General features: G+C 46.1%; 1 protein-coding gene across 1 annotated transcript in view; it reads left to right on the forward strand.

The window, feature by feature from the left end:
* LOC138569484 (caM kinase-like vesicle-associated protein) overlaps nt 1-26093 on the forward strand; it is a 618938-nt gene that overhangs the window by 574211 nt on the left and 18634 nt on the right. The window contains exons 6-8 of the mRNA XM_069647487.1: nt 14429-14504; nt 15569-15705; nt 23994-24072. Coding sequence (XP_069503588.1) covers nt 14429-14504; nt 15569-15705; nt 23994-24072 — 292 coding nt within the window. The remainder of the gene's footprint in view (nt 1-14428; nt 14505-15568; nt 15706-23993; nt 24073-26093) is intronic.

Consider the following 26093-nt stretch of genomic DNA (forward strand, 5'->3'; position numbering starts at 1 on the left):
CCATGATCAACAAACAGATGGGCAACCCACTCTGAATAACAGCTAGGGATGTGCCACACTTAGCATATTCCTGCCTATTCTCAGCTCCTCAAGGCAGAGGAAAGCAACCAGTGGAATCAGGGTCCAGAAATCAGACATAACATCATACCTGGAACTCTGTCTTCACCTTGGAGCAGGTGAATGCCCCAGACAAACAATCAAGGTTGTGCCTATATTAGACAATAGAGAGACCTCTTATCTGGGGTCCATGCACCACACATGATGGGAGTGATAGCCATCCATCTCTATTACTACCACTGCACCAGGGTGCTTGGATGAGCATCGCAACATCCTTTGATGTGTCACATATCAGAAACGATGAGAATTATAAAGACTCACAGCAACACCAAACCATTCAGGTAGGTCCTATGGCAGAGGCAGGAAGAGCTCCTACGATGGTTCTCCATGCCCTGGCATCTCAATGAGGCTGCCTGAGTGCTTGGTGCTGTGGCCCCTCCATGCACTGGTATCTCAGTGAGGCTTCACGAGTGCTTGGTCCTGTGGCCCCTCCATGCACCGGGATCTCAGTGAGGCTGCCTGAGTGCTTGATCCTGTGGCCCCTCCATGCACAGGGATCTCAGTGAGGCTGCCTGAGTGTGATCCTGTGGCCCCTCCATGCACTGGGATCTCAGTGAGGCTGCCTAAGTGCTTAATCCTGTGGCCCCTCCATGCACTGGATCTCATTGAGGCTGCCTGAGTGCTTGGCCCTGTGGCCTCTCCGTGTGCTGGGATATCAGTGTGGTGCTCGAGCGCTTGGCCCTGTGGCCCCTCCATGCACTGGGATCTCATTGAGGCTGTTTGAGTGCTTGGTCCTGTGGCCCCTCCATGCACTGGGATCTCATTGAGGCTGGCCGAGTGCTTGGCCCTGTGACCCCTCCATGTGCTGGGATCTCATTGAGGCTGGCTGAGTGCTTGGCCCTGTGACCCCTCCATGCGCTGGGATCTCAGTGTGGTGCTCGAGGGGTTGTCCCTGTGGCCCCACCATGCACTGGGATCTCAGTGAGGCTGCCTGAGTGCTTGGCCCTGTGACCCCTCCATGCACTGGGATCTCAGTGTGGTGCTTGAGCGCTTGTTCCTGTGGCCCCACCATGCACTGGGATCTCAGTGAGGCTGACTCAGTGCTTGGTCCTGTGGCCCCTCCATGCACTGGTATCAGTGAGGATTCACACGTGCTTGGTCCTGTGGCCCCTCCATGCGCTGGGTTCTCAGTGTGATGCTCAAGCGCTTTGCCCTGTGGCCCCTCCACGCACTGGGAACTCATTGAGGTTTCCTGGTTGCTTGGCCCTGTGGCCCCTTCAGGCGCTGGGATCTCAGTGTGGTGCTCGAACGCTTGGCCGTGTGGCCCCTCCATGCACAGCGATCTCATTAAGGCTGCCTGGTAGCTTGCCCCTTTAGCCCCTCCATGCGCTGGGATCCCAGTGTGGTGCTCGAGTGCTTGGCTCTGTGGCCCCTCCATGGACTGGCATTGCAGCCAAGCTCCCTGAGTGCTTGGCCCTGCAGCCCCTCCATGAACTCGGATCTCAGCAAGTAGGTCCACCAAACATCACAATTCTTATGACAGCCCTAAACATTAAACAAGACACCCTCTATACAGGGCACTGAAGCCATCTGCATTCTGACGGTTGAGCTGGAATGGACAAGAAGACGGAATTGCACAAGTTCCCAAGAGTTGCAGAGTGAGGGGAGCCTGTGAAACACGCTGGTATGAACCATTTTAAAACATTTAAACAGTGCTATTAGTCTGGTTACATAGAAAACAACGTATACGACGGTATCATTTTGGTTCAGCATTTAGCTGAGCTGCGAACACGTCTGCTGTCAGAACCGTACACCGTTTCTTTTTTTTTTTAAAGGAACTATTCAGAGCTGATCTCATAGGGGAACATACCATATTTTCCTGGGTGAAAGAAGAAGAGCTCCTTTAAGGAGAAAGGACTAGGGACGATGGGAGGGAGCGGGAGGTGGGAGGAAGGGGAGGGACAGCGGGAAGAGCGGGCAGTATGCAGGAGGTGTAATAAAGGGAAGGTATTACATAATCTGGCTCCCACATCGTCTGTGAGAGGTGTATACTGAGGCCTAGTTGAGGCCTAACTGGCGACGAAGACCGATGAGTCCCCACGCTGTGCAGCAGGTGGAACAACGTTAACGGCAAGGTGCTCGGCTGAGGAAATAGGTGGGTGAGGAGAGCCCAGCAGAGCAGACCGCGTAGGAGGAGCGACGGGTCAGGGGACCCCAGCGGAAGCAGGTCACGCAGAAAGTGCAGTGGGTGAGGTTAGCCCAGCAGAGCAGACCGCGTAGGAGGCGTGCCGGGCGAGGACAGCCCAGCAGAACAGAACGGTACCCAGCGAGGAAGCGGACTGTGCAGGAAGAACGGTGTGTGAAGAGGTCCAGCAAAGGTAGCGTAGACCGGAAGAGCGGCCCCACGCGCCCGACACTAGAGGGACAGCAACCACTTCGAGACCGGAGAACATGCCACGTACGCACCCGCCCAGCTGTCAAAGGAGAGGACGGTAAGGAGGACCTGGGCCACCACCGTACAAGGAAGAAGACCCGAAAGGGTCACAAGTAACACTGTGCACCTACCCATAGAAATTGGGAGAAAGTTCACCCTCATCACTGACCGCCAGGCTTTGCTATCTCTCTTTGGCAATCCCAAGACCAAATGCCCCCTCGTATCGAAAGGTGGGGCATCAGAGTCCAAGAGTATGACTACAGGATCATTCACAAACCGGTGGGGGATGCCAACCTGGCAGACTATTTATCCCGACCCGGAAGGGAAAACGGAAAACACCATGACACAGGAGGCAGAAGATTACATCTCGTACTTATCCATTAATGCCCTTCCCCCTGCCGTCACCACAGAAGCATTTGCCATCAAGAGCAGAGCAGATCCCACCATACAGGCAGCAGTGCGCCTCACCAACGAGAACAAGTGGAAACACCTTGACACAGAACGCTTCATAGAGGGGGAGGTGGACAAGAAAGACCTGGTGAGGCTGGCAAAGATACAAAGAAAGCTTGCTACACTAGGCCAGGGGATACTGTTAAGAGGCATCCGACTAGTAGTCCGCAAAGGCCTCAGGAAAAACGCTTGTGATGATAGCCCATGAGGGCCACCGAGGGGTTGAGAACACTAAGAAAATACTAAGGAACCAAGTGTGGTACCCGTACATGGATACCATCATGGAGAATGCACTAACCCACTAACCCACTGCGGGCCCTGTCAGAAAGCAGCGTCAAGTAACTCCCCATGCCCATTACAAATAGTAGATTTAGCAGAGAATAGCCATGGACGTCTACGGCCCACTAAAGGAAGGGGGACACTTACTCGTTATAGTAGATGAGTACTCAAAGTTTCCCCTCATCATTGTAGCCACAGTAATGGATGAACTGCTCAGTGAATGGGGAATTCCCACCATAGTAATGCCAGATAACTGCCCACCGTTTCAAGGACAGGACTTAGGCAACTTGCCAGTCACCTAGGTTTCCACCACCAAAAAGTCACACAGCTGTGGTCACAGGCAAATGGTACAGTGGAAAGGTTCATGGCCACCATCAAATGAACCAGACAGAAGGCCATGACGAACCAAATGTTGCAGCCACAAGCAATATGCCAAATGTGCAACACACCACACGAGAAAACAGGGCGGACACCCACAGAACTCATGGTGAAGTATAAGCCACGGACCCACCTTCCCCAAGTGGAAGACTACACCCCAGAACAGGATGCAGTGATCTGGGAAAGGGATGCGGAAAAGAAAAAGAAAGCCAAAGAATGGGCAGACCGAAAGAGAATAGCCAAGGAGAAACAGCTCCCGATTGGAGAAACTGTCATAGTACGACAGAGACAACAAAAGAAGATGGACCCCCGATACAACCCGGAGCCACTCACAGTCAGAGCAGTCAAAGGGCCAACGATAACCACAATAGGAGACCAAAGAGAGAACACGGAATGCCTCCTTCTTCCGCAAGCTATACATGGAGGAACCAGAACCAAGGGAAGAGCCGGTAGCTGAGAAAGAGGAAGCAGACAATGGAGAAGCAAATGAAGTACTGCAAGCAGAAAGGTCAGGTCAGGCGAGACCCACAAGTCACCTGGTTGCACCCAGCAAGCTACGAAGAAACCCCAGCGTCTGATCGAACAGATGTAACCCGGGAACTTCCATGCTAAGCGAGGGGGAGGTGTTACCGGATGAAAGAAGAAGAGCTCCTTTAAGGAGGAGGGACATGGGACGATGGGAGGGAGTGGGAGGTGGGAGGAAGGGGAGGGACAGCGGGAAGAGTGGGCAGTATATAGGAGGAATAATAAAAGGAAGGTCTAACATAATCTGGCTACCGCGTCGTCTGTGAGAGGTGTATACTGAGGCCTAGTTGAGGCCTAACACCATGTTTTTGGAGTTGCAGCTTTTAAGGCAGATGAAATTCTTTGGTAATATGGACATCAGACACATTCTGAAGCTATATTGGAGGCAAGACACAACACACAGAATCGTTGTAACCTTTGTAAGAAATGTATCAGGCGCAGAGTTCTCAGAGAACCCATTTCTATGAAGCTGTTTGTGTTGCTCTGTTGCTGGTGACTATCAATGAAATCTGGACGACAGCCACTTGGCCCTCTCCATGTGCTTCCTACATTCGCTGCTCGCTGGATGTGAGCACCCAGGCAGACACTCAGTCTGGACACTCTTTCATCAGAAACCTCTATGACTGATTCAACTATCAACTCTTATAAGGGTTCCATGTGGTTTTATCGAAGTAAATCACATCGTGATTCAGTAATTTATTTTGCTGAAAGTAAATTGTGGCTTTTACTTCGGACCCCAATTCTTCTCTGCACATGAATGCCTATAACCTCCCCCCTACATTTCCCTCCTATCCCCTTCCCCTCAAAATATACGTGCCCTTTTCTCCTGCCACAAGGCATTTCAACAAAGTAAACTACCCAATGTAATTTACGTCGGCGAAACAGTTTACGGTTTTAAAGGAATAGTGCGCTCAAAAATATTACTGTCCCTAGAATTCGGGCATCTGTTTTTAAGCATACTTTGATCGATCGTACAAACATTTCCTATGCACCTTACCGTAGTTTTCCTCACTTTTACACATGCGAAATCAGGCAGCAGGGCGCGGCCATCTTGTGCTAATCTTATCCATTGCTGCATCGCCCTAAGGTGAACTGCCCTGGCGGCACTAAATCATATCCCCTGCCCCTGCGGCTGACATCATCATTCCTAGCGATATTCTCCACCTATCTCCATGACGTTACTGGGCAGCGTAGCCAAACACGGCCAGTCATCACCTACTGCTCCAACCTTAGTGCACAGTCCGTCTCTGCTCACTGACTCATGCCATCTCCAACCCCCTCCTGCCAGGCCGCGGTCCCCTGAACCCATGACCCCTGTTCCCTTTGAACGCATCTGATCCCCAGACCCTACCCCTGCACCACCTCAACTTTACCTCCCATATACCTAATCAGGAGTAGTTATATATTTTGGTAACACTGACACCTATCCCCACTGCGTTTAAAATGGTAAGACTCTGAGGGCCGCAAATCAAAGATCGTCCCCTCTGATAAGGCATCCGATAGCAACGACCCTAACACATGCCCCCATAAAAATGTAGGTTAGAATGCACCTATTTCTCACCAACAATCCCCTTTGATGAGTTGTTTTGCTTACAGTCAGTGGTTCTTGCGTGCCAAGTTTCTCATGTAGCCTAAGTATCATTACTTTGTGGGACGCGTATTTATTCAGCTATTTGGACACGTGCTTGGTAAGGCAACTGCAGAACCCCAAAGTTTCTTTCACGCTGATATCCATCTGACCCTACCCTGATCAGTGAAGGATCCACAAGAGCTTGACGAAAGCAGGAAGTGTGAAAGCACAGCGTTACAGTGTATAGCATCCTCCAAAAGGCACTACTTGCAAAAGAAATTGAAAAAGAGGATACATTTCAAAAGACAATTTGGATGCTTTATTTGGACACGTTACATAAACATTGTTGAACAAATAAATAGTTGCTAATCATTTGAACCGGGAAGTGAACTGTTCCACGAGGTCTGCTTTCGGAGGACAGGGCACGTTTGCAATGTTTTGTGGCAATGTATGTGTCCTAGGAACAAAATCATGAGCGAATCCATGAGTATGTATGTCCAACACAGTCAAAGTGAGATCTTTCACAAAAAATCGAATTCCATTTCCTGGTATATTGGCTTGACCCCCCATTTTTTTGCTTCTTTTCGTAAAGGCCATTGTGTAATGAAGCATCCCACAGTTTCCCGCAGTCCTCGGCTGTTCTCTCCCACGTTCTCGTCATGCGCTAAGACCGCTAGTAATATCCGATATTGCAACCATCTATGCCGAAATGCAATCTTTTGGGCATGTACTTAAGGCACTTATTGTGGAACACCTCCAAATCTCCCGTGTGACAGAATTATGTGAGTCCCTTCAGATCTCTTGATAGAGTTTTATCAAACACGATCTTCTCAAGAGCTTTGTGTGGTGTTGAAGATGGAACCTACCACCTCTTCTTGCGTTCCTTCACATGGACCTTCGATAAAGGTCCATGTGTGCATTGGTGAAAATAGTAGTTCTCTGTCCATGAGTGAACGTTGGAACAGTGGTGCATCAATGAGCATCATTTTTCAAGTAGAATTTCCACAGACCCACCACAAGTTTTGGAGCTCCACCAAAGATGGTTGCTCAAAGACTGGGACCACTGTAAAATATTTTCAGAACCTTTCTTTTACCGGCAGCTGTGATTTTTTTATTGATTGATTTGGCAACATGCCATACATCAAATTGATGCCGAATGTTTGGAAACTGCTCTCGCATGGCCTTAGCTATTTAAACATGTCTGTCAGTGGCTATGAGGTCTATTTGCATTCCTGTCAATTGGAGAACTTCCAGGGATTTTATAAAACCATGTTTCTCCATGGACACTGAGGATTTACATTCGGACACCTGCACGACCATCAAACTCACAAATTATTTAGTTTCCATGTCCTGAAAGTGGTATGTGCAGTACTTTGCTGAAAATCTGGGGCTGGCTCTGTCCATAGCCAGCTAGCCTGAACCGTTTGCCAAAGAGTGTGTCCTTTCAATTGCCATTTGTTCAATTTTCCAATCTTCACTACTAGCAGGGAATAAATATTCCTGTTGATATTTGTACTACTGCATTTTAGAAAGGAACTGGAGACCTACAAATGGACAGAAAGTGGACAACTTACTAAAAGTGGAGCCACTGAAAAGTAAAGCTGCTGCACACAGTACATTTTCAGCTGGCACTTTGCCCAGCATCGGTTGAGCAGACCATGAAATTGTAGCATGAAGCAGGCCACCGGTGGCTTGGATTTTCAGGTTTGTGCCTTGTGATACACAAGTCACATTCACCAATGGCTGCCCGCATACTTCCCCCCATCACTGGATGGACACATTTCAGCATCAGCATGATCTCTACCAGGCAGCTGTCGAATACAATGTATTTGTGCTCCTTTATTAGACTATCCTCCTGCATGAATGTGGTTTGTGACTCAACTGAGGTGGACATATCGGCCGAACAGGACACACTGAAGCTGAGATCTTTGGCTAGTTCCTTGGTCAATTACGTTGAGGCTTCAGCATCTGTTATTTCAGCTTGTGTTATTTGCACACGAATTGGAGAAACCATCAATGTTGATTGTTTATTGGGTGGCCCTTTTTTTCCGGGTGTAGATTGTGTGAAGTGGTCCCTGAGTAATTCAAAAGCATCTTCCTTATATTCAGTTTCTTCTTTATCTTGTCAAGTTTTCACATTGTAGCAATGGTCCAAAAACACTTTGCTTGCTTCGCCGGTCACATTGAATTCATTTTTTGACCATTGGGCATAGCATCTTGAGTCTGCTTATTGGCTGGACTACGCCACGCCTCAAATAATAGTTGTTGCATGGGGAAATCTGTTTGGCAAGCAGTATCGTTGGTTTCATTTGTTGTCTGTGTCTTCATACTTCGTTTTCTTCTGGGCCTCTAGGAGATGGGTTGTAAAAACATGTACAATGTAAATCCAACATAAAGTATATAGCAATTTAGATTTTAAAAAAGCATGCTAGGAAGACAACACCAACCCAAACCACTTTTTGTAAACACAATTGTTTTTTAGTTACCCTTGTTTTCTTGATTTTCTGTGAAACTGTGTTCTTCACTCTAACGACCGCACCAGCAAGCTGGTCCGCAACCTCTGATCCATGTGCTTCCTCTTCCAATTCCCAACCTTGAATACATCCCTTGAATAGAATATTCATTAAAAAAAAGTAAATGTTTTTTAAATCAAATTTTTTCCTTGCACATATTGCTTACATACATGCCCTCGTAAACTGTGTATGTCATTTAGTCAAAAAATACATTTTGAATTTCACCTGATTGAGGGCTAGTGAACTCGATCAGAGATCACTGTGCGAAACCCACTGATTGTAATGTTGCACTCAAGCATTTTGCATTGTATTTGGCATTAGGGTAGAAATTGTAACGTTAGAACTGAAATGGTAAAAGTTTGAAAAGATGCTTGTTCATAATAATGTCACTGTCTAATAGTATCAGATGTAGGATATACTTTCTTTCATTCGAGGGAACTGTCAGTACGCATACCTCATGCTCTGGACCAGCTCCAAAGGATGATGTAATTGTAATCGAAGTACCAGCATCCCCCTGTAACACAGTACTTGTCATAGTAAGGATGAAAACAGTGAAATTGAACAGACACAATCGGATGCAGACAAAAAATGGTACATATCAATAAAAACCCATAAATGAAACATTATATAAATAAACAACAGGATAAGTAAACTATTTCATATTATCTAAAATTCCATGCATATTACATTTCCATAATCGAATAGAGAAATATAACTACCTGATAAGCGCTTGAAGTTTTTGTTGACTCTGGGAAAAAAATGGATGCAGAAACTTGATCCTTCATTTTCTGGTCATTGTCACAAAGTGGTAAAGGGAAAATTAGGTTTCCATTAGATATGTGGAAAGATCCAACTCTCAAGAATATGAACTTCATTGGTATACTGGACGTGTCAGTGATGTCGTCACTACCGATAGTCTGTGCTTCAGTCAATATGCTCACCTAAAAAAATGACATGTGAAGCAACCGATTACGAAAAGATTGTGCTTATTTTGAAGGGCACTATAGCATAGTTTTCTGTGTTCATAAATAACTTTCTATGATGTTCCTAAAACCAGGGACATATGTCTAGCAAAATGGCATGTAGTTATAAAGCAATACAATCTGGCAAATATGCAAAGTTTAGTAAGAAACATTTACACGAAAAGCACCATTCCAACCATGTAGTTACTTGTTCAGTACCCCAAGGGCTACAGCTAATTCATGAATCGTGACCAACTGAGGCATTGTGTGCATGAATAGAGTTGGAATTGCATTTGGAAGCAATTTACAAGACGTTCTGAGTCGATGCTTCTTTGTGTACTGCGATTGGTCGTACATATTCGGGGTAAAGTGCAGGCTGCAGATGCGGAATCGATAAACCCTCAAGTCCCCCAAGACATCCTGGGCTCTACTTTCAAGCTCGTCCGGCGCAAATACGCAATATCTGACCCATTCTCATATTAGATCTATATTCCTCAGGAATATGTGCATTATTGTGCCCTTAGATGGGTCTTAGAACGGCAACCGTACACCATACAAGAAGGCATTGTTGACACATCTGTAAAAAAAAAAGTCCACATTGTTAAAACATTATTTTGCATGAAAGCATGAGAAAGATGGAATTATATCATACATTTTTGCAATTTTTCTTTTGGTCACAGAAGAAAAAACTGTAGAATATTCTAGGATAACTTTCACACACAAATGATTGATGTGACGCAAATTGTAACGTATTACTTGTCCCTTGAATGTACTATCATGCATCAAAAGGAAACATGCTTATAGACACAGTCCGCGAAGGATGCAGTTCTATCTCAATTCACACTGATGACAATTGCTATATATTGAGAACAGAACAAATTAAACAGAAGTCAATAGTAATGGCAATCAGATGAATGAACATTACACTACTGGGTCCATTTGTTCAAAATAGGTAGAAATTTAGAGATCAGGAAGAGATGATAAGATGACCTGCCCTTACCGTGACCAATAAACAGTTAGATTCAGCAAGCAGGCTAGGTCGTAGCAGGAGAACAGGTAGCGCAATCACGAGTTGACTTCCAATGCTCAGAGATGTTTACAGGTAGCACGATCACGAGTTGACCTGCCGTGCTCACAGATGTTCTCATGCTAAATATCAAGGAGTTTATAAAGAATTAGAAAAGTGAGTGTGTATGTGAATGAGTGATGTGTATATGGCGTGGTTTTATGTGGATAGCAGGAGCGCGGCCTGCTTCAGGATAGCCCCTGCGCGGAAGATACCTTTGAAGTGTACATGGTGTTTGGCACCTTGGCCGTTCCCATCCCTGCTAGCCCCCTTGGCAGCGCACATCCACAGGTGCGAACTGCCATTGATAATGGGGGGGATGGATGGGCATGATCCATGCAGACAAGGGCCGGAACACCGCTGAAGAGAGAGACACACTTATGTGGATTTCAGGGGCACGGCCTGCTTCAGGGGAGCCTGCCTGGAGATACTGGGTCTGGGGAGGCCATGTGAACAATGGGCCCTGCGTGTAAGATACATTTGAAGTGTACATGGTGTTTGGCACCTCGGCCGTTCCCACCTAGTCAGCCCTGTCAGGAGAAGTGAGCGTGTCCTTGATTCACTGAAAAATCGAAACAACCATTCATAAAAGTTCAGTTGTATTTTATTTTGTTGCTGATGTGGATGGCACAAATATACTACACATTGTATACTTTGGGTTGTAGCACAGTGTGGGAAAATCCCCTGTACTGACCGCTGTCACTGGAGAATGTGTCTCTAATGGCACCAACGACACAGGCAGGCATTACTCATCGAACGCAGTGTCCAAGCCTTCCATGAAGCCACCATGTAAACGCAAGATAGGCCACCAGCCTGTTCCACCTTTGAGGAGAAAGATACAAACTGTATTTAAATGAACAAGATAAGTGTATTAAACCTTAGTTGAAAATGCAATCTTGTATCCAATGGCATTGGGGCCAGTACAAATGTTACTTCACGGACAGATCAATCAACTTGGCCTTTAAAGTATAAGCACATTACAAAAGTGAACAACTATGCATTCCATTACATTTGGGACACAGAGAAATATTGTTTCTTAGTTGTACGTGAAATACACATAAAATGACCAATATGATTTCCCCAAATCGCGAGTGATGTATAGAATTGCAAGACTGCATTCATTTGGCAGTGATAGATCAAAGTTACGACAATATAGGAGACAAACATGAAATGTTAGTGGCCTAAGTGACATCACATCTAGAGTACACTTACTCATTACTTGGATTGCGAGGGCGAACTGTTGCGCGAAGTTCGTGCATAAGCACCACCATAATCCTCAACACGGATCATGCAGCTCGGTAACGCATTGCGGCCATGTCTCGTCTTCCGATTTGTAGGACAAGCATCCAGAATTTTCTTGGCAGCAGCAGTTCTCCTCCTCGGTTGGCATTACCTTGCACCGAATGCAGGTACACCAGGTGGAGACGTCATCCATGCGACTAGGCTCAGCCTCTTGATCTGGTGATTCGTCCTCCTAACTGCCATCTGAAGCCCCATTGTTTCCGCATCTTTTACTTTTGAGTAATTCCGCCTTGGAATACTCTGGCTCGTACTGGTAGGGCTGTATTGTTGGTAGATAGTAATGATAGTACTAGTAACTGTTTGCACGGGCTACGAGCAATGAAGATAGCTGAACAGAGCAGAAACGAGCCACAGGATACTCACAGGTGGGGGTCATTACGAGGTAGGCGGTAAGGGATTAACGGCACCGGTAAAGTTGCCGGAGCTGTCAACCCCTTACTGCCCCATTACGAGGTCTGCTTGCGGGAACCCGCTAAGGATGCCTGGTTTTACCAGACGTCCTTAGCGGGTCCCGCGAACAGACCAGCATGCTAACAATGGGCCCGTTATAAACGGGCCCATTATTAGCATCATCCCCATTTTCATTGAGCCCTATGGGGGCTCGAATGGGAATGGGGATGTACCGGGTCTGGGTTCCTTGAATGAGGAATTACCGGGCGCTCCAAGGTCGGAATGGCCTGGTAATTCCTCATTCAAGGAACCCGGACCCGGTAAGGGGGTAGCCATGCCGCTAAAAGAGGCATATTTACCTCCTTCCTTGTAATGACTCCCAGTGAAACGATTGAAAAAGTAAATCTGATTTTGTCTGATGAGAAGCGGTCTGTTTATACTTATTGAGGAAAGAGGCGTCCTGCCATTTCCATGGAGACACGTCATTAGCTAGAGCACAGAGAAAGTTGACACGAGACGTGCATTGGTGTTGTGAAATGGGCCGTATGCGTCTAGTGATGCCAGCTTCAGGGGCGGGGGATATGATTTAGTGCCGCCAGGGCAGTTCACCTTAGGGAGATGTGGCAACGGATAAGATTAGCACAAGATGGAGGCGCCCTGCTGCTTGATTTCGCATGTGTAAAAGTGAGGAAACTACGGTAAGGTGCATAGGAAATGTTTGTACGATCAATCAACGTATGCTTAAAAAAACATGCACAACCTCTCGGGACAATAATATTTTTGAGCGCACTATTCCTTTAAGTTCATGATGTAAGCACACACACACTTGTAATGAAACGAAGATCATGTGTTTAGTATTTATTTATTTATTCATTGGGTATTTATAATGCACCTATACAAAAGGGTTTCAAGGTGCAACAAGACAAGAGTGGGACGGGGGGCAGGGATGACAAGAAAAGAAACAGTCCTACTAGGCCTTGTGACATTCAGAATGCACAAATGCAGTAACAAGAAGTGCAGGGGAGGAGGGGAAGTGCCAGTCAGGCAGGAAGGGCCCATGGGTAAGCGAGTGCCAGGGGGGCCAGGTGGACAGAGCCAGGGTAAGAGGAGAGTGCAGGGGAAACAGGTCCACGTGCTAAGTGCAAGGAACAGGGCTGGAGGGGCTCAAGGGGTGCAGGCCCAGCTAGGCTAGTTCAGGGGGAGGAAGCCCAGAAGGGCAAGTGCAGATGGGGTTAGGGAGGGGCCAGGGAGACAAAGTGCAGTGGTAGACTGGTCGAGGAGGGCCTGGTGCCCTGTGAGAAACTGAAGGAACCAGTCAGCCAGTCAAGAGGCAGAGGGGGACATTAGCAAGGGAGGGGGACAGGGTAGGAGGAAGAGAAAAAGCGGGTCTTGAGAAGCTTCCGGAACTTAAAGAGATCTGGCTCAAGTCTGAGGGGCTGGGAGGCCATTCCATAGAGAGGCGCCTGTGGAGGACAGAGATCTACCCCCACCCCCTCACTCTGCTTGGAAAAGTGTCTGATCTGCAGAGAGTTTGTGTTAGAAGACAAAAGGGCTCTAGCAGGGAGGTATTTAGGGAGAGAGAGTTCAATGTAGTGCGGCCGCAGGCCCCAGAAAGGCTTGTGGATGATGCAGTGGATCTTGAACTTGCTCCTCGCAGCGACCAGGAGCCATTGGGAGATTTTAAGGCTGGAGAGATGTGGTCCCTGCGCTTGAGGCCAAGGGTAAGTCTCACAGTCCTATTCTGGATTAGTGAAGAGGGCAAAGGGAGCAGTTAGGCAGGTTAAGGAAGAGGCTTTTACAGTAGTCCAGCCTAGGGATCACCAGAGCTCTGGAGACATTGAGTTTCTGGGGGGAAGGTGAGGAAAGGGAGAATGCCTCTGTAGGTATATAGGCTTTTCTGCAGAGCACCCGCTAAGTAAACACGATCTGACCCATCAGCAGTTGCTGATGGTCACGTGGACAAAAAGGTATATCAGATGTGAAACATGTGGTGTGTAGGAGGACTGTACCTGCGCCTTTACACTGACCAGTTTAAGTGTTGACATCATTTTCGGTACACTCCACTTGGGGCGCTATTTTCATACATTTAGAGAGGAAAGTATCTCAGGGCTCTGTATATATGTCACCTTAAGATATCTTGTAATGCCCATTGCCTTTCTTTCATTGAGCTACTGAAGTTCTGCTTAACCCATCTCATGTGCCAGGAGCTCTTCTCCATTTCTTCCCTCTCACCCCGCACGCATTCTACCTTTCTCCCTTTCTCTGAACCGTATGCTTGATTGATTGAATCGTATGTTTCCTTTCACTGCTCTTTCTCGTGGTAACTCATCGCCACTCGCTTTCTGTCCCGCCTTCTCTGCTCCGATCTCCTGGCCACTTCTCTGGCTCCGCCCCACTCCATCACTCTTCACTCTCGTTTTCTGATCACTTAAACTCCTCTTGCCTATGTTGACACTTACCTCCCCTGCTTCCTTTCTCTATTCTTCCCTGTTGGCCGAATAGCTCCAGAAGTGGTCGCCCGGCACAGATATGGTCGCCCTGTTGATTGTTGGGCAGTCGGAGTGATCATGTTCATCCTGTAAGTGTTAAACATCTTTCAATAGTGTGTCTATGGCTGTGCGAGTACTTGCTCTTGTGTTTTCAAATGATACGTGTTTGTGGGTGAATCATGTCTTCCAGGGCCGTCCTCTGTTGGCGTTCGCCTGTTTCTAGGACAGTGGCTTTGTCTAGCTGCTCACTGTTCTATATTTTCCTTTCTGACCTGCTGATGGCTTGGATTCTGCACTGCAGTTCTGCGAGTGAAGGTTGGATGCAGGAGGAGGATGCCAAAGTGTGATTGGTGGAGACGGTTAATGTTGTGTGCTTGATTTCAAGTTAGCGGCTCCTGTACATATGTGTGGCTGGATATGTTCTATTGGGTACGTGTTTCCTCCTTGTGAGGAGTCGTTGGCAGGTCTTTTAAGGAAGTGTTCTGTTTGTTTATTTCTTTGTGTGTCTAGCCATTTGTGCTGTGTAGTACCAATTCCTAAACCTCCTTTGCTTGTCTGATGGGTCGTTTTTGTGTGTGTCTGTGTGTGTGTGTGTGTGCTGGGGCATATTGGTATTAGAAAGTATTTATACTGTGCCTGATGTGATTATCGTTAAGTATGTTTGGTTTTCCCCATCATGACTGTTTGGTGGGAACGTATAAGGGCTTGTAAATGCACATGGTAGTGGCGTATGTAAATGTGTGGTGTATAAGTGCCAGGACTATTGAAGACTCTTTAGGGTCGATTTGCTGTGTAGCAAGAGGGGAACTGCAGGGCATTGGAATACAGGCGATATGAGACTGAGTTCCAGTTTCCAGACGGGAGCTATTTCGTATGCTGGGTGGGTCCCTTTCTCTTGATAGTTCCTCTTTGTTGGACCTCTTTGTGATTTTGTGGTGAGTTGTGAGCCTGTGGCATACCCGGGAGGTCTAAACATTGATTTATGTACCGTGCGTGTGACAGATTCATTGCCTGCGATTTCATGTATGGTTTTCATGTATGGTGCGGGGAGGATGCGTGTTGCCTTCTTCTTGCGTTGTTTCTGAAGAAGAGGCCCTCATACGATTTATCTGAAAATCCCTTTTCCACTTTCCGTAAATTTCCTCTCCTCCAGGTTGTCAGGGAACCCGCCCTTCTACGATGAGAATGAAGAGGAAAGCAGTGAAAATCACAACAGGAACATATTCCGGAAGATTCTGGCAGGGGATTACGAATTTGACTCTCCGTACTGGGATGAGATCACACCGTCAGGTACTGCTGCATGCATTTCACTCCGGGGATCTATGTATTGTGCACTTACTTCTTCGCTGGAAGATGGTCTAACAACACAGCATTTCTACAATATACTGTCCATACCATGCAATTATCTTGATCACATTGGGGAAACCATAGTGAAGACCATATGATCAGAGGAGCAAGAAAAATAAAATACATTTGCACAGAAAGTACTGACTGTCTCTGGCACAAGCTGTAGATGGACTACAAAGTCACCCTCACCATTGAGTCCTTGATGAAACTTTGTTTGTGAATCACAGATCCACAGTTGTTTGTTTTGTAAAATAATGTACTTTTTAGATTGTATCCAGTTTAAGATGCAACCATTTACTTGTATTGTTGCACTGTACACTCTTCGGAGCCACTACGCCTCCACTGATGAGTGCTGTCTCTACTTCTGAGCAGCTAAGCCTCCACTGATGAGATCTGTTCCTCACTGCTAAGTTTTCATCTTCTGAGCAGCTAAACCGCCACTGATCGTCTCTGTCCTTGTGCTATGTTGTCTTCTTCTGAGCAACTAAGACTGCACTAATGAGCGCTGTTCCTTCCTGCTAAGATTCCATCTTCTGTGCAGCTAAATTCCCAGTGATGAGCTCTGTCCCTAAGTGCTGGTTTTCACCTTGTGTGCTGCTAAACCTCCACTGATGAGCTTTGTCCCTTTGTGCTTAATTTTCATCGTCTGTGCAGCTAAGCCTCCACAGATGAGCTCTGTTCCTTCATGTTAAATTGTCATCTTCTGAGCAGCTAAACCTCCACTGATGAGCTCTGTCCCTTCATGTTAAGTTGTCATCTTCTGAGCAACTAAGCTTCCACTGATGAGCGCTGTTCCTTCATGCTAAATTTTCATCTTCTGTGCAGCTAAGTTCCCAGTGATGAACTCTGTCCCTAAGTGCTGGTTTTCACATTGTGAGCTGCTAAACCTCCACTGTGGAGCTTTGTCTCTTTGTGCTAAGTTTTCATCTTCTGAGCAGCTAAGCCTCAACTGATGAGCTCTGTCCATTTGTGCTACATGTTCATCTTCTGAGCAGCTAAGCCTCCACTGATGAGCTTTGCCCCTTCGTGCTATGTTTTCATCTTCTGAGCAGCTAAGCCTCCACTGATGAGCTTTGTCCCTTCGTGCTAAGTTTCCATCTTCTGAGCAGCTAAGCCTCCACTGATGAGCTCTGTCCCTTCATGTTAAGTTGTCATCTTCTGAGCAGCTAGGCCTCCACTGATGAGCTCTGTCCCTTCATGTTAAGTTGTCATCTTCTGAGCAGCTAAGCCTCCACTGCTGAGCTCTGTCCCTTCCTGTTCAATTGTCATCTTCTGATCATCTAATTCTCCACTGATGAGATTTGTTCCTTAGTGATAATTGGAGGGTAGGAACTTGGGAAGGCACATGGAGCTTCAAGATTCCTTTGCAAAGGTGCCATTATGGGGTAATGTTCTTCCCTCTGTTCATATCTGCTTGTTGGGCATATGCAACTGCACACTTTATGGATTAACACTACTAGGTTAGGTTTGGTAAAAAGCCTCCCAAATTGTATTTCTCACTTTAGCAACTTTATTATTTTTAAAAATGCATACAGTCAATATTTTTGGATGAGAAAGCTGTGCATGGATTTACATGTAAGGGTGACATTGGTTTGGTGATGCAATGCCCTGGACCTGTTGTCAATTCCGAGGAATAATGGTGCCCAGAGGTGACAAGTAAATAACAAAGAACGAGAGCTCCACATAGTGCAATGTGTGGTGTGTGGATATGCTTATCATCCAGCTGAGCAGGGCTAGAAGGCAAGAAAGATGTATCCTGGAAGATTGCTTGGTTTATGTTTTGGACAAGATCTGTAGTTGCTTTTGGACCAATGTTCCGCTACTTCATCTATGGACTGCGGTTTCTCCCATCCCACAGCTAGCAAGGATAGCGCACCTCCAAGCGATTTGTGTCATCCTTGCCTACTAGATAGGTGGGAATTAGAGCACCCAGTCCTGCCCATGCGATGAGGCATGAGCCATCATATACTTCAGTGAGAAGGAGAGCCCAATGGGACGAGTGTCGTCACGTCTGAGATGCGGTCACTAAGGACAGGAGCAAGATGGTTTATGAAACCACTACTAATACTCACTTTAGTCAGACTCAGGAACAGCAAGCTTACAATAACAAGAACATTGGAATATGGACCCTTGACTTTTGGGCCTGGGCTAGGTGAATGACACAGTACAGCCACAAGGGCACAGCAAATTCGAATTGGCAGCAAAGGTGAGATACAATACAGGCACAAGGGCACAGCAAATTCGAGTTGGCAACAGAGGTGAAATACAGCACAGCAACAGTCAGAAAGAGTGAGAGTCCGGGAGATGAAAATGAAATTGGGAAAGTCAGGAGGGGGGGAGCAATTGAGGGAGAGGCAACTGACCGATGGTCGTCGAAGTGTAGGTGAACAATAGTTTCCGGCTCCACCAGGCAGTACAAGAGTGTCTGTCCCAGTGACCTGGTAAGGGGTGTGGGACCTTCCAGAGCGACCAGAGATCAGACAAGGCCGTAAAGTGTGGGCCTTGATGTGAGGGGCCGGCTAACACCTACTGGTGGCTGCTGAGCTCCTAAGTGGGCCACAGCTACCAATCAGGAGTTAGCAATACAGCAAGCACAGAGGCCAAAGTAACAGGGCCCCGCAAAAACTGTAGCCATATTAAAGCATACTTTTTTGGGTGTTACAAATGCACAAAATGCACATAAAGCGATGGAGCTTTCAAAATAACAGTGCACTTTGTTATGCAGCACTCGGATTCTGCAGTGTTGGAATTTACAGTGATGAAATGCTGAAATCATGTTCGGATGATGAGGAAAGTCTTCTGTGTTGTAAAAAGCCCAGGAGGCTTACCTTCAACAGTAAGGTGGAATGCTGCTCCAGCAATTATGGCATCCTGTACAGAGGAGATGGATCGAGTTCTTGCAGGGAGCAGACTGGGCCTTGATGTGAGGGGTTGGCTAACGCCTACCGGTAGCTGCTGGCTTCCTAAGTGGGCCACAGCTACAAATCTGGAGTCAGCAATGCAGCAAGCTCAGTGGCCAAAGTAACATGGCCACGCAAAAGTGGCGGCCATTTTAAAGCATACTTTTTTGGTGTTAAAAATGCACGAAATGCACATAAAGCAATTGAGCTTTCAAAACAACAGTGCAGTTTGTAATGCAGCACTCGGATTTTGCAGTGTCGGAATTTACAGTGATGGAATGCTCAAATCAATTAATCAAGTTTGGATGATGAAAAAAGTCTTCTGTGTTGTAAAAAGCCCAGGAGGCTTACCTTCAGCAGTAAGGTAAGAATGCTGCTCCATCAGCTTCCCGCGATGGTGGGGGTGGGGGGGCGGACAGGGAAACAACCGATGCTGGCGTCCAGCAGATATTAGGTGGTGAAAATAAGGTGTGCCTATGCAAACTCACTGGGCAAGTATCATAGGACATTGTGCTGTGCATCTGATGTTTAAGCAGGTTTCCGCTACCAGTGTCAAAGAACTTGTAACAATATGTTTTCTTTCTGTCTAAGAGCTCCACTTCCTTAAAGGCACAGTGCAATCAATGTAGGTATTTCTTGAATACATAAAGTACTAATTTCTTGGGAAAGGGTGAACATTGCATCACCGAATCCCTTTTGTATTTGCTTCCCCTAGTGAAGGGCATGTCTCTCCTAGAGGGAGTGTGTCCCTGAATTGCAAATGTGACTGTCCTCTCCTTTGGGATGGGACTAGGTAGTGTATTCAAGGAATCCTCTCCATATCACCTCCAGAACCATCGCCCATTAGCCCAGGGCTACACTAGGCCCCCTTGATCTCTCCACTAGATATCCCAAAAGTTAGACAGAGGACTTGCCCCAATTCATGGACTCTCTTAAGCTTCATTTGAACAATCTTCACAGCAAGCACTGTCTTGAAATTTCTGACTCTGGAAAAGGAAGGGTCCAACTAGCTCCCAGGTACGGTTGGATTAAAGACAGTCAGAGACACTCGGCTTTATTTATTTATATATTTTATTTATTTATTTATTTATATATTTATAATGCGCCGAAGCTCGAAAGCATCAGGGCGCAACAGGAACACGAGAAGAAGAGGTCACGGGACTACATGGAAAAGAAAATCGAAGGACTCAGGGAGTCCGAAGCTGAATATATGACAACTTACCGAAAAAGTAAAGTTTTCAGCTGCTTTCTAAACGAGGAGTAACTATTTTCCAATCTAAGATTGTCTGGAAGTTCGTTCCAGAGGGCAATAGCTTTGGTGGGAAAAGCCCTCCCAAGTCCAGTAGCTCTGACTCTGATAAGGCTAGCTTTGAGTAGCCCTTTTTTGGCTGATCTTAGACTGCGGCTAGGTTCGTACCAATGGAATTCCTTTTTAAGGTATGATGGAGCCGTACCGTACAAACAGCGGTGAACCAGCGTCAGGGACTTGAATTTAATGCGCTCCTCTATGGCGAGCCAATGGAGGCCTGTTCGGTCTTGAGTGATGTGTTTGCGCTTAGATTTCCCGGTGATGGATCTAACAGCGTTATTTTGAATTATCTGGCATTGTTTAATGCAGGTATTACTTGAACCAAGTATCAATGCATTCCCATAGTCCAAACGGGACAGGATGGTGGCTCTAGCGATGGTGGCGCTATTTTTAGTGTTGAGTTATGGCCTGATGCGGCGTAATAGTCTCCGGTAGTACTGGCAATTTATTTTGAGGTATGAGACCTGTGCTTCTGCTCCTAATGAGGATTGCAGGAATATGCCAAGTGTTTTAACTTTATTCGTGACTATAATATTGGAGTCTGTAATGTTGAAAGTGGAATAGGCTGGGCCCAGATTAGATAGGGCTTTTGTGGATCCAATGTCATGAGTTCAGTTTTTGAACTATTTAGGCACATCCAGTGAGCCTTCATCCAGCTCTCTATGGTGTTATAGATGGCTGATAGTCTGTTGTTATCTGTGGTGTGGTCTCCACAGAGTTCTATAATCAGTTGTGTGTCATCTGCGAAGTTGGTGAAATAGATCCCCAACTGTGAAAGGAGGGCGCAGAGACAATGAATATATAGATTAAAGAGGAGAGGGGAGAAACTGGCTCCCTGTGGGACGCCACAGTCCACAGGGTTAGTACTAGTGGAATGTCCGCCCCAGGTGATTTTAGATTTTCTGTCCTCCAGAAAAGAGGATATCCATTCAATGGCTTCATCAGCACAGTTTCCTGCTTTTCCCAGGGCCTCACGGAGCTTCGCATGATCTAATAGATCGAACGCTGCCGAGAGGTCCAACAGAATGAGGAGGCCGGCCTTTCCCTTATCAAGGATTTCCAGCATTTTAGATTGAAGATCGAGTAGTGCTTATTCCGTGCTGTGTGCACTTCTAAATCCTGATTGCTGGGGGTGTAGTAAGTCATGCTTGTCCACGTACCCTTGAAGTTGGTGCGTGGCTATTTTGTCGAGAATTTTCAACAGAAAATTACAGTTAGTAATGGGTCGGAGATTGGCCGGATTTTTGGGGGCCTTTCCTGCTAGTTTAGAAGTATGAAAACCTGCTCACAGTAGGGCTGGATGGTTAACTTACAAATCAAAATAATGTACATTCCTTCTTAAAAATGAGTGCGCCATGAGTGGAACAGTGCACAAAAGCATTTCAATGCACCAAATTATTGTTTTCCCTTCTGAAAATCTTGCGCCCAATAAAAACCTTGGGTTTAGCTGCTCAATAGACAAATTATATATTAATTCCACATCAATAAAATAGTGGCTGATCGAATATGCCACTACCACACTGGGAACAGTGCCAGTCATAAATCATATGCCTGTAGAAATAGCACCGGTTTGAAATATTTGGTCAAGATATTTAGTTACTGTCCAGGAGATATAGCACACATCGTTGGTCCTGTGCCAGTCAAGATAAAAGAACCAGAATACAAAGGCCAAAACTAAGACTGGGTGATCTTCTCACCCACACATGGTACAGCTTGAGAGTTCTGCCCCTGCCTTCAACACACTCTACTCACCCCTTTGCCCACCTGAGGAAGTAGTGACAGGGGTTTGTGTGGGTAAGGAACTTTCCTTCCACCAGTCTGCCCTTTCACCCATTACAATGGACCTCCTGGTGTGCAAATTCTACAAATACCACACTCACAACCTGATTCCCTTTGGAGCACCTATAGGGATTCCTCTGTGCTATTGATAATGTACTCCATTGTGTTGGAGTCATAGGTATCCAGTCCCAGCCTTGAAGCTAAGCCCTTGCATGCTTCAACTTGTCGTGTTTTACTAGTGTAGGTATTGACCTACAAGATCCAACATGCAAAGTGACAGTCTAAAGGTGCTTTTCAAAACCTGTTGGCAAATATGTTTAAGGTGATGTGGATTAAAATGATTTTAAAAGAAGAATAATGCATAGCAAACTGTTTAATTGCAGTCCTTTTTTGTCGATGGATTAGGGGACCTCTGTTTTTCAATAATGTCTGGAATACCTTTTTGGTGTCTATGTAATGTTCTGCTTTCAAGCCAGATGGAGTAGATGCAAATAAAACAAAAGTGCCAAAGGTTTTCAAGATTTGACTGATCGCCAAAACGATTCCCTAACAAATGCGCCACAATTGCCGATCAAAAGTGTCAGGGAATGTGAATGTTGTTGTCAGTGTGGCCTGGCTAGCCTCCATACTTGAGGGGCCCAACGGCATGGTCACCCTCTATGACAGGGGCCTGGAAGCTTTGGCTCGTCTTTTGTTTTGGACTACAAATCCCATCAGTCAGTCCGGCATAGAGGATGGTGAGGGATCATGGGAAGTCCAAACCATTCAGGCTCCTTGTCAAAGAACCTGTAAGCAGACAAACTAAGCGTGCCAGGTGCAACTATGGCAGAGGGACAGTCTATGTGTACCTACTGCGCTTTTTACCAGTAGAACCTATCTCCAAGGCAACCATTCAACAAAGTACCTGGTACGCTCCTCTTTGTCCGAATAATATGATCGGTTAGTTAATTTTCTACAGCTCCGCACATGGTATACTGACTATCCACTAGGCATGCAACAATAAAGTGAAAGGAGACGACTGTGTCGGCCTCGTCTTGATGAGAGGAACGAATGAGCAAAGTGGCCTCCCAGGCAAGATAGTGATATCTTGCAAGTGATCCTGTGGGAAATTCCAAACTTCCAATGAGCCATGAAAAGCCGACATCTGATTGCAGAATAGAGTATGTACAAGAAAAGATTCCGTATCTGGGCACGGGATCCAGACCTCCATCTTCTGGGAGGCCCCGTCACAGCAGTGAGGTATGGTAGATGCCATTCACATAAGGTAGTAGGGATATCTATGACATACAAGGTCAAACACTCATACTCACTCTCACTGGACACCCCCCTTTCTCTCATTGGTACAGCACCTTCATTTTAACCCAGACCAGGTGTCTACAACCTTTGGCTGTCTGGATATTATGGACTACAACTCCCATCAGACCTATCCACCACAGCCAATAGTGAAGGATCACGGAAGTTGTTGTCCTAAGCAACTTGAGAGCTGCATGTTGAAAACTCCTGACCTGGACCCTGCTCGCCGTAAAACAGACACCAAATTGCAGCTTGACCTCATGAAAGAAAAGTCTTTATTTTAAAATAAATTATATCAGATATCAGCTTTTGATATCAGGAGCAAAGAAATAAATAAACAGCAAAATTATGACGAGCAAAAGAAAGTTATTAACATGAAATAAGTCTACGGAATGGACAATATCCTTTTTACCTCATAGAATATATAGACCTTTTCCCTCTTCCAGCTATGAAAAGTCCCCGTTTTTTCAGCTACGTCGTTGGCTGTGTTGCTACTATGCCAGAAGCAACTTTGCATCTGTCCCATATGCCACTGACTGTCTCTTCTGAGTAGCGACGCATGGTATCCTCCCACACAAGGTTGAATGTGGTTCCTGGGATGAGGTTCTATAGACTGGGAGTTATAATGGCATGCTTTAGTGAATATGAGGACAGCTAGACTGGTTTCCTCCTCCTAGCCACGTGGTGTTCCCATGAGGGCAAATATAGAATGGGGATTGGCTGAGGACAATGCAATGAGATCATACATGTGAGGGCTGGATTTGTCCTCTACTGTGAACCCCATCCGAGTCTTCTTGTACACAAATGTAATGATGGTCCTTCGTACATTATCGATTACATGATGGACGGGGTGGCTTTAGTGACCATGATGCTTCCAATGGGCGTCATACTTGACTCTTTACCCCACATATGGCTTGACATCTTTCTTTCTCTGTGTTTGTGTGTTGCAGCGAAGGAACTAGTCTCCCGGCTCATGGAGGTTGACCAGGATCAGCGAATCACAGCCCAAGAAGCACTTGGCCACCTCTGGTGAGTAAACCTGAGCCACACTGCTCACCCACCACTGCAGTGACACATTGACAGGTACTGGGACACACAGCACTGCTTCTTCCGCCTCGATGATTGTGCAGCCATAAAAGAAGTTTAAACTTCAGTGGTCTATGGCTAGACCCCTCGTTTACTAGATTCAGAAATGCAGCATCCCTAATGTCAAAGCCGAGTCAGATACAAGGCGGGCAAGATGCAGTCATCACCTTTAGCTAAAGGTCTTCATCTGGGTTATTTAACAGATAGCATCAGGATTATCTGAGAATGTGTTATATTATGTTGAATCTTTTGGTCGTTGGGGAAAAAAAGAAAAGGGGATTAGAAGAGAAGGGGTGGTATGGATCAAAATGCAGGAAAATGGGGGGTGGATGCCACAGGTGAACAGATGTCCCATTATAAGAAGTTTGGCAAAGAAGGACAAACTAATAGTTGGAACATCTCTCTCAGAGATAATGAACAGGATAGGTAAAGGGGCACAAATCAAGGGTGCTCAAAGGAGAATCCTTAGCGTTAGCACAGTGGCATTCATCAGGATTGGCTAGCAGGCAATCACCAAAGTTAAACTAGAGGTAGTCAGCTGGTAAATATAAGAATGGGTGTGAAACGAGTCAGATATAATGGTTAGACGAGAGTCTTCATGACAGTTAGCCACTAGGAAATCCTTTGGGTTAGCCAGTAGCCTGTCATTGCGGTTTATTAATAGGCAATTACAAAGACTAGCGTGGAAACCCTCTGGTGGGTTTACCAGTGACTGACTTGGGGTAATCGCAAGTCTACCATGTGGGTTAACAAAGTAACAGTAAGGAGCGTTGGCCAAGAAGCAACCATCAGCTGCGCTTAAGTGGCAATTTATGCAAGTGCCAGGGGCAATCATGGGGATTAGGCAAGATGCTTTCTGAAGGCTAGCAATAATTCAGTTATAAGGTTTAGCCATAGGACATTAATGCCAATTAGTTAAGACAATTTTATGCAGGTTAGCCAAGAGACAGTCAAACGTTTAGCCGGGTAGCCAAGAGACAGTCAAACAGGCTAGCCAAGAAGCAATCACCATTGTTACCTAAGAGACAGTCATCAGGTTGCTGAAGTCACAGTCTTGAGAGTTAGATAGCAGACAGCCAGAAGGGGTATAAAAGAAATAGCCATCAATTTCAGCTACCAAAAAAGAGTCTGTAGTAAGATGGCTGTCCAAAATGCAGTGATAGAGTCAGGAGAGGAAGTGTGAGCTTGATATGTGTGATGCGTGTTGCATGAGGACAGGAAGGCAGGTGGAGGGTGCTATTTCAGATCTGTATAAATTTCAGTTAGGGTGGTGTGTTGAGAGTTAGATGCTAGTCACAGATTAAAGTTGCACACCTTGTGGGTGCTGTTGCGTGGCTGGAAAGATGGCCGCCATCGAGTAGAGTTCCGGAGCCCACTATTAATATCCTGTCTGTTCATATTATGGGAGCACTGTCATTGCACTGAATTGGACAGTTCCTGGCCCCGGCAACACTGTAGATCAGTTCTAGTGGCTGTATTGCCCGTGCGCCCTGGTGGGAGCTACTTTGTGGAATGAGGAACTGTGACCGGGCACCAGCATCGTTGAGAGAGCAGCTGTGCATTCGCCCTCTGAAATATCGATGCCCTTGAGGTGTCAGGCTGCGTGAAACAGCCGGAAAAACTTTGAACTCACGCCTATTGCCTGGCGTGTCACGGTGTGCTATCCTCCATGGTCATTAATGGGAGGCACTCGCCTGGCATGCAGTCAGTGGAGAGCCCCGCAGTGGCTTGATCCATACACTTCTATATAGTACTATAATCAAGACCAATAGTCACAGACAGAGCTGGACACACATCAATTTATGTCATGAACTTTCTACTTTAAACAAAGGCTATACCATCTCTTTTTATTCAACATAGCAACAATTCATAACATTCATATCTCAAACCTATAAATACAGGCACCTCTTTTTATTCTAATGAATACATGCATACCCAACAAGTCATACACATTCATTCGCTGT

This window comes from Ambystoma mexicanum, chromosome 2q (assembly GCF_040938575.1).
Source record: "Ambystoma mexicanum isolate Mex_15411 chromosome 2q, UKY_AmexF1_1, whole genome shotgun sequence".
Taxonomy (NCBI): domain Eukaryota; kingdom Metazoa; phylum Chordata; class Amphibia; order Caudata; family Ambystomatidae; genus Ambystoma; species Ambystoma mexicanum.